General features: G+C 43.8%; 1 protein-coding gene across 3 annotated transcripts in view; it reads left to right on the top strand.

Moving 5' to 3' along the window:
* fer1l6 (fer-1 like family member 6) overlaps positions 1 to 10,000 on the top strand; it is an 82,730-nt gene that overhangs the window by 23,589 nt on the left and 49,141 nt on the right. For all 3 annotated transcript variants that reach the window (XM_046345949.1, XM_046345868.1, XM_046346033.1), the window contains exons 11-15: positions 1 to 292; positions 1,171 to 1,273; positions 3,419 to 3,620; positions 3,886 to 4,006; positions 4,860 to 4,960. The exon at positions 1 to 292 is cut by the window's left edge and continues 49 nt beyond it. In XM_046345949.1, coding sequence (XP_046201905.1) covers positions 1 to 292; positions 1,171 to 1,273; positions 3,419 to 3,620; positions 3,886 to 4,006; positions 4,860 to 4,960 — 819 coding nt within the window. The remainder of the gene's footprint in view (positions 293 to 1,170; positions 1,274 to 3,418; positions 3,621 to 3,885; positions 4,007 to 4,859; positions 4,961 to 10,000) is intronic.

Raw genomic sequence — 10,000 nt, forward strand, 5'->3', positions numbered from 1 at the left:
CCGTAACTTCTCTATGGTGGATGACAACCCCGAACTGAACGAGGGGGTCAGGGAAGGGGTGTCGTGGAGGGGCAGGGTGTACCTGGAACTATCTGTAGAGATACTGTCAGGGGGGGGAGGGGGGGGAGAGTCCAAGCTGTCCCGGTTAGTCAAACCTCTGAAGGACACCAAGGCAGGTAAAGCAACAGGAAAGGACCCTAAGGGGGCAGGAGGAGCAGGAGGAGGAGCAGGGGAGGAGGAGAAAGCCAAGGCCATCGGGGCGGAGGTGATGCCGGTGGAGGCTCCACCTCAGGTGAGGAGAGATACATATGCAGAGTGGGGTAATGATCGAAGGTTTGTTTTGTAATTATCCTGTAAAAACTGTTTGATTGATTACGATCCTCACGAGCTGACGCCATGACTACAGCTAATCTACTTGGGGTTTATACACACACAAAGACATTATAGACAGAACACTCCTACTAATTTCAGACATTATAGACAGAACACGCCTACTCATTTCAGACATTATAGACAGAACACTCCTACTCATTTCAGACATTATAGATAGAACACTCCTACTCATTTCAGACATTATAGACAGAACACTCCTACTCATTTCAGACATTATAGACAGAACACGCCTACTCATTTCAGACATTATAGACAGAACACTCCTACTCATTTCAGACATTATAGACAGAACACTCCTACTCATTTCAGACATTATAGATAGAACACTCCTACTCATTTCAGACATTATAGACAGAACACGCCTACTCATTTCAGACATTATAGACAGAACACTCCTACTCATTTCAGACAATATAGACAGAACACTCCTACTCATTTCAGACATTATAGACAGAACACTCCTACTCATTTCAGACATTATAGACAGAACACGCCTACTCATTTCAGACATTATAGACAGAACACTCCTACTCATTTCAGACAATATAGACAGAACACTCCTACTCATTTCAGACATTATAGACAGAACACTCCTACTCATTTCAGACATTATAGACAGAACACTCCTACTCATTTCAGACATTATAGACAGAACACTCCTACTCATTTCAGACATTATAGATAGAACGCTCCTACTCATTTCAGACATTATAGATAGAACACTCCTACTCATTTCAGTGTTGCACCTATTCTGTCCCCGTCTTGTCCCCCCCTCAGCTCATTGACAAGGACAACTATTTGCTGTTTGGAACGGTATTCGAGGCCACGATGATCGACAGAAAGATCGGAGACAAACCCATTAGCTTTGAGTTGTCTGTTGGTGAGCATTGATAAATCACTGACAGTCCGTCATCTACTCTACTCTATTCTACTCTATTATACTCTATTATACACTACACTACTCTATTATACACTACACTACTCTATTATACACTACTCCACTCTATTATACTCTACTCTATATACTCTACTCTATATACACTATTCTACTCTATTATGCACTACTCTACTCTATTATACTCTATTATACTCTATTATACACTACACTACTCTATTATACACTATTATACTCTACTCTACTCTATTATACACTATTCTACTCTATTATGCACTATTCTACTCTATTATGCACTACTCTACTCTATTATGCACTATTCTACTCTATTATACACTACTCTACTCTATTATACTCTACTATATTCTATTATACACTACTCTACTCTATTACACACTACTCTACTCTATTATACACTGCTCTACTCTATTATACACTATTCTACTCTATTATGCACTACTCTACTCTATTATACACTATTCTACTCTATTATACACTACTCTACTCTATTATGCACTACTCTACTCTATTATACTCCATTCTACTCTATTATGCACTACTCTACTCTATTATACTCTATTCTACTCTATTATGCACTACTCTACTCTATTATACCCTACTCTACTCTATTATACACTACTCTACTCTATTATACTCTATTCTACTCTATTCTACTCTATTATGCACTACTCTACTCTATTATACACGACTCTATTCTACTCTATTCTACTCTATTATTGTTGTGAATTTTATGAATAATGGTTAAACAATGTATACATTTAACTATAACTAAACGAATTGAAATCTACCCTGTTTTACTAAATCTGATTTATAATGTTAGTTCATAAGAAAGAGGTTATGTAGCATGGATAAGGGGTAATTGGAAATGATAACCATTGTGTATTTAGGTGTGTCTTAAGTACTCTATTATACACTACTCTGCACTACTCTACTCTCTACTATATTATATTATACACTACTCTGCACTGCTCTACTCTCTACTCTATTGTACACTGTTCTACTATATTATACACTACTCTACTCTATTATACACTACTCTACTCTATTATACACTACTCTACTCTATTATACTCTACTCTATTATACACTACTCTACTCTATTATACTCTACTATATTCTATTATACACTACTCTACTCTATTACACACTACTCTACTCTATTATACTCTAATCTACTCTATTATCCCCGACTCTACTCTATTATACACTACTCTACTCTATTATACACTACTCTACTCTATTATACACTACTCTACTCTATTATACTCTACTATATTCTATTATACTCTACTATATTCTATTATACACTACTCTACTCTATTATACTCTACTATATTCTATTATACACTACTCTACTCTACTCTCTACTATATTCAATTATACACTACTCTGCACTGCTCTACTCTGTTATATCGTATCATATTCTACTCTACTCTGTTATATCGTATCATATTCTACTCTACTCTATTATATCGTATCATATTCTATTCTACTCTACTCTATTATATTGTATCATATTCTACTCTACTCTGTTATATCGTATCATATTCTACTCTACTCTATTATATCGTATCATATTCTACTCTACTCTGTTATTTCGTATCATATTCTACTCTACTCTATTATATCGTATTATATTCTACTCTACTCTATTATATCGTATCATATTCTACTCTACTCTATTATATCGTATCATATTCTACTCTACTCTATTATATCGTATCATATTCTACTCTACTCTATTATATCGTATCATATTCTACTCTACTCTGTTATATCGTATCATATTCTACTCTACTCTGTGATATCGTATCATATTCTACTCTACTCTGTTATATCGTATCATATTCTACTCTACTCTGTGATATCGTATCATATTCTACTCTACTCTATTATATCGTATCATATTCTACTCTACTCTGTTATTTCGTATCATATTCTACTCTACTCTATTATATCGTATCATATTCTATTCTACTCTACTCTATTATATCGTATCATATTCTACTCTACTCTATTATATCGTATCATATTCTACTCTACTCTATTATATCGTATCATATTCTACTTTACTCTGTTCTATCCTTGTCTGTCTGTGTGTATGTGTAGGTAACTTTGGGAACGTCCAGGAGGGCTCTCCCCAGGTCAGCGGTAGGAGGAAGGTGGAGAAGCCAGTAGCAGAGAGGGTATGGGATGGTCAAGATCTCGACAGTACCCCCCTGATTGACTCCCAGGACCCCAAACCTGGGCTCTGGCAGTCTCCATGCCAGTCCACCACACCCCCAGAGAAACCCCTCACTGATGGAAACAGGTCCTTGTACCTTGTTGAATTGATCCTGATGTCACACAATGGCAGTTTCACAGACACGGATGTTAAGTCCTGGACTAGAAAGCTTTTCCGATTAGAAATTCTCCATTAATCATTAGTCCAGGTAGAAGGTTCCAGAAAACTGTGTCTCAATGTCCAGAATTGGACTTTAAAATCTGTGTCTGATAAACCATCCTGTGGACTCTAAAAGCATCAACATCAAAATGATCAATTACGTAGTAAACTTTGACTCTGTATCCGTCTCCAGGCATTACATGTACCTGCCCATCCAACATCAGAAGCCTTGTGTCCATGTGATGAGCTGCTGGGAGGATCGGACGTACCGTCTTCACAGCTCTAACTTTCTGGAGAACATCGCTGTCATGTTTGTACGTCATCTTTTCTACGTACCATTACATGGTTTAGACGCGGTACAACATGGACTCTAGTAATACCATGTAATGGTTTAGACAGGGTACAACATGGACTCTAGTAATACCATGTAATGGTTTAGACAGGGTACACCATGGACTCTAGTAATACCATGTAATGGTTTGGACAGGGTACAACATGGACTCTGGTAATACCATGTAATGGTTTAGACAGGGTATAAACATGGACTCTAGTAATACCATGTAATGGTTTAGACAGGGTACACCATGGACTCTAGTAATACCATGTAATGGTTTAGACAGGGTACAACATGGACTCTAGTAATACCATGTAATGGTTTAGACAGGGTACACCATGGACTCTAGTAATACCATGTAATGGTTTGGACAGGGTATAAACATGGACTCTAGTAATACCATGTAATGGTTTAGACAGGGTACAAACATGGACTCTAGTAATACCATGTAATGGTTTAGACAGGGTATAAACATGGACTCTAGTAATACCATGTAATGGTTTGGACAGGGTACAAACATGGACTCTAGTAATACCATGTAATGGTTTAGACAGGGTACAACATGGACTCTAGTAATACCATGTAATGGTTTAGACAGGGTACAACATGGACTCTAGTAATACCATGTAATGGTTTAGACAGGGTACAACATGGACTCTAGTAATACCATGTAATGGTTTAGACAGGGTACAACATGGACTCTAGTAATACCATGTAATGGTTTAGACAGGGTACAGCATGGACTCTAGTAATACCATGTAATGGTAGGTCACGTGTTTGTACCCTATTTGAGTGGTGATGTCATTGTGGTGATGTCATCATATTCCACACAGGAAGAAGGCGTGGCCAAGACAGATGAACTGAACAAGTTGTCAGATCCAGGAACAGAAGCTCTCATGCTCCGAGTCTTTAAGGAGTTTATCATGGACGCCAGGTTGGTAACCTTGACGACACCATCAAACTGATAATAAAACTGTGGCAAACCGGTGGGGTGTTGGGTTGAGCGTGCAGAGGTTAACACAGAGACCGGAAGGTTCCAGTCAGCAAACACATCTTTCCTAGTCTGCAGAGGTTAACAACACAGAGACCGGAAGGTTCCAGTCCTCAAACACAACTTTCCTAGTCTGCAGAGGTTAACAACACAGAGACCTGAAGGTTCCAGTCAGCAAACACAACTTTCCTAGTCTGCAGAGGTTAACAACACAGAGACCGGAAGGTTCCAGTCCTCAAACACAACTTTCCTAGTCTGCAGAGGTTAACACAGAGACCTGAAGGTTCCAGTCAGCAAACACACCTTTCCTAGTCTGCAGAGGTTAACACAGAGACCGGAAGGTTCCAGTCAGCAAACACATCTTTCCTAGTCTGCAGAGGTTAACAACACAGAGACCGGAAGGTTCCAGTCCTCAAACACAACTTTCCTAGTCTGCAGACGTTAACACAGAGACCTGAAGGTTCCAGTCAGCAAACACATCTTTCCTAGTCTGTAAAATAAACATAATCACGTAGGTTTGGCTCGGTCCTTCTTCTCAGCTTCGGCTCTGTGTCGGTCTCTCCCTGTTCTCTCCCGTGGTGTGCCACAGTGCTCCCTTTTATGTGTCCTAGTTACCTCCACAGCTGGTTGGTACTTTACCCTAGTTACCTCCACGGCTGGTTGGTACTTTCCCTTAGTTACCTCCACAGCTGGTTGGTACTTTCCCCTAGTTACCTAACTACCTCCACAGCTGGTTGGTACTTTCCTCTAGTTACCTAACTACCTCCACGGCTGGTTGGTACTTTCCCCTAGTTACCTCCACGGCTGGTTGGTACTTTACCCTAGTTACCTCCATGGCTGGTTGGTACTTCCCCCTAGTTACCTCCAAAGCTGGATGGTACTTCCCCCTAGTTACCTCCAAAGCTGGATGGTACTTTCCCCTAGTTACCTCCACAGCTGGTTGGTACTTTCCCCTAGTTACCTCCACAGCTGGTTGGTATTTTACCCTAGTTACCTCCACAGCTGGTTGGTACTTTACCCTAGTTACCTCCACGGCTGGTTGGTACTTTCCCTTAGTTACCTCCACAGCTGGTTGGTACTTTCCCCTAGTTACCTAACTACCTCCACAGCTGGTTGGTACTTTCCTCTAGTTACCTAACTACCTCCACGGCTGGTTGGTACTTTCCCCTAGTTACCTCCATGGCTGGTTGGTACTTTACCCTAGTTACCTCCATGGCTGGTTGGTACTTCCCCCTAGTTACCTCCAAAGCTGGATGGTACTTCCCCCTAGTTACCTCCAAAGCTGGATGGTACTTTCCCCTAGTTACCTCCACAGCTGGTTGGTACTTTCCCCTAGTTACCTCCACAGCTGGTTGGTACTTTACCCTAGTTACCTCCACAGCTGGTTGGTACTTCCCCCTAGTTACCTCCACGGCTGGTTGGTACTTTACCCTAGTTACCTCCACAGCTGGTTGGTACTTTACCCTAGTTACCTAACTACCTCCACGGCTGGTTGGTACTTTACCCTAGTTACCTCCACAGCTGGTTGGTACTTTACCCTAGTTACCTCCACAGCTGGTTGGTACTTTCCCCTAGTTACCTCCACAGCTGGTTGGTACTTTACCCTAGTTACCTAACTACCTCCACAGCTGGTTGGTACTTTACCCTAGATACCTCCACGGCTGGTTGGTACTTTACCCTAGTTACCTAACTACCTCCACAGCTGGTTGGTACTTCCCCCTAGTTACCTCCACGGCTGGTTGGTACTTTCCCCTAGTTACCTCCACAGCTGGTTGGTACTTTACACTAGTTACTTAACTACCTCCACAGCTGGTTGGTACTTCCCCCTAGTTACCTCCACGGCTGGTTGGTACTTTCCCCTAGTTACCTCCACGGCTGGTTGGTACTTTCCCCTAGTTACCTCCACAGCTGGTTGGTACTTTACCCTAGTTACCTCCACAGCTGGTTGGTACTTTCCCCTAGTTACCTCCACAGCTGGTTGGTACTTTACCCTAGTTACCTAACTACCTCCACAGCTGGTTGGTACTTTACCCTAGTTACCTCCACGGCTGGTTGGTACTTTACCCTAGTTACCTAACTACCTCCACAGCTGGTTGGTACTTCCCCCTAGTTACCTCCACGGCTGGTTGGTACTTTACCCTAGTTACCTCCACAGCTGGTTGGTACTTTCCCCTAGTTACCTCCACGGCTGGTTGGTACTTTCCCCTAGTTACCTCCACAGCTGGTTGGTACTTTACACTAGTTACTTAACTACCTCCACAGCTGGTTGGTACTTCCCCTAGTTACCTCCACGGCTGGTTGGTACTTTCCCATAGTTACCTCCACGGCTGGTTGGTACTTTCCCCTAGTTACCTCCACAGCTGGTTGGTACTTTACCCTAGTTACCTAACTACCTCCACAGCTGGTTGGCACTTTACCCTAGTTACCTCCACGGCTGGTTGGTACTTTCCCCTAGTTACCTCCACGGCTGGTTCGTACTTTCCCCTAGTTACCTCCACAGCTGGTTGGTACTTTACCCTAGTTACATCCACAGCTGGTTGGTACTTTCCCTAGTCTACCTAACTCCACACGGCTGGTTGGTACTTTCCCCTAGTTACCTCCACAGCTGGTTGGTACTTTCCCCTAGTTACCTCCACGGCTGGTTGGTACTTTCCCCTAGTTACCTCCACAGCTGGTTGGTACTTTACCCTAGTTACCTCCACAGCTGGTTGGTACTTTCCCCTAGTCTACCTAACTACCTCCACGGCTGGTTGGTACTTTCCCCTAGTTACCTCCACAGCTGGTTGGTACTTTCCCCTAGTTACCTCCACGGCTGGTTGGTACTTTCCCCTAGTTACCTCCACAGCTGCTTGGTACTTTACCCTAGTTACCTCCACAGCTGGTTGGTACTTTCCCCTAGTCTACCTAACTACCTACACGGCTGGTTGGTACTTTCCCCTAGTTACCTAACTACCTACACGGCTGTTTGGTACTTTCCCCTAGTTACCTAACTACCTACACGGCTGGTTGGTACTTTCCCCTAGTTACCTAACTACCTACACGGCTGGTTGGTACTTTCCCCTAGTCTACCTAACTACCTACACGGCTGTTTGGTACTTTCCCCTAGTTACCTAACTACCTACACGGCTGGTTGGTACTTTCCCCTAGTTACCTCCACGGCTGGTTGGTACTTTCCCCTAGTTACCTCCACAGCTGCTTGGTACTTTACCCTAGTTACCTCCACAGCTGGTTGGTACTTTCCCCTAGTCTACCTAACTACCTACACGGCTGGTTGGTACTTTCCCCTAGTTACCTAACTACCTACACGGCTGTTTGGTACTTTCCCCTAGTTACCTAACTACCTACACGGCTGGTTGGTACTTTCCCCTAGTTACCTAACTACCTACACAGCTGGTTGGTACTTTCCCCTAGTTACCTCCACGGCTGGTTGGTACTTTCCCCTAGTTACCTCCACGGCTGGTTGGTACTTTACCCTAGTTACCTCCACGGCTGGTTGGTACTTTACCCTAGTTACCTCCACGGCTGGTTGGTACTTTACCCTAGTTATCTCCACAGCTGGTTGGTACTTTACCCTAGTGACCTCCACGGCTGGTTGCTACTTTACCCTAGTTACCTCCACAGCTGGTTGGTACTTTACCCTAGTTACCTAACTACCTACACGGCTGGTTGGTACTTTCCCCTAGTTACCTAACTACCTACACGGCTGGTTGGTACTTTCCCCTAGTTACCTAACTACCTACACGGCTGGTTGGTACTTCCCCCTAGTTACCTCCACAGCTGGTTGGTACTTTCCCCTAGTTACGTAACTACCTACACGGCTGGTTGGTACTTCCCCCTAGTTACCTCCACGGCTGGTTGGTACTTTCCCCTAGTTACCTCCACAGCTGGTTGGTACTTTCCCCTAGTTACCTCCACAGCTGGTTGGTACTTTCCCCTAGTTACCTCCACAGCTGGTTGGTACTTTACCCTAGTTACGTAACTACCTCCACAGCTGGTTGGTACTTTCCCCTAGTTACCTCCACGGCTGGTTGGTACTTTCCCCTAGTTACCTAACTACCTCCACGGCTGGTTGGTACTTTTCCCTAGTTTCCTCCACGTCTGGTTGGTACTGTCCCCTAGTTACCTAACTACCTCCACGGCTGGTTGGTACTTTCCCCTAGTTTCCTCCACGGCTGGTTGGTACTTTCCCCTAGTTTCCTCCACGGCTGGTTGGTACTTTCTCCTAGTTACCTCCACAGCTGGTTGGTACTTTCCCCTAGTTACCTCCACAGCTGGTTGGTAATTTCCCCTAGTTACCTCCACGGCTGGTTGGTACTTTCCCCTAGTTACCTCCACAGCTGGTTGGTACTTTCCCCTAGTTACCTCCACGGCTGGTTGGTACTTTCCCCTAGTTACCTCGAGGTGTCGGGGTGTCCAGCTCATGGACTCCCAGCAGAGGGATCCAACGTCACATCACGTACCTCCCCTCTATTATCTATTACAGGGGTTGACCTCCTGGGATACCACACAACACTGTTGACCACAGGGTGGAAACTGACAACACTGTTGACCACAGAGTGGAAACTGAAAACACTGTTGACCACAGGGTGGAAACTGACAACACTGTTGACCACAGAGTGGAAACTGAAAACACTGTTGACCACAGGGTGGGAACTGACAACACTGTTGACCACAGGGAAGAAACTGAAAAACACTGTTGACCACAGGGTGGAAACTGACAACACTGTTGACCACAGAGTGGAAACTGACAACACTGTTGACCACAGGGTGGAAACCGACAACACTGTTGACCACAGGGTGGAAACTGACAACACTGTTGACCACAGGGTGGAAACTGACAACACTGTTGACCACAGGGTGGAAACTGACAACACTTTTGACCACAGGGTGGAAACTGAAAACACTGTTGACCACAGGGTGGGAACTGACAACACTGTTGACCACAGGGTGGAAACTGAAAACACTGTTGACCACAGGGTGGAA

The sequence above is a fragment of the Oncorhynchus gorbuscha genome, linkage group LG01, assembly GCF_021184085.1.
Source record: "Oncorhynchus gorbuscha isolate QuinsamMale2020 ecotype Even-year linkage group LG01, OgorEven_v1.0, whole genome shotgun sequence".
In the NCBI taxonomy this organism is placed as follows: domain Eukaryota; kingdom Metazoa; phylum Chordata; class Actinopteri; order Salmoniformes; family Salmonidae; genus Oncorhynchus; species Oncorhynchus gorbuscha.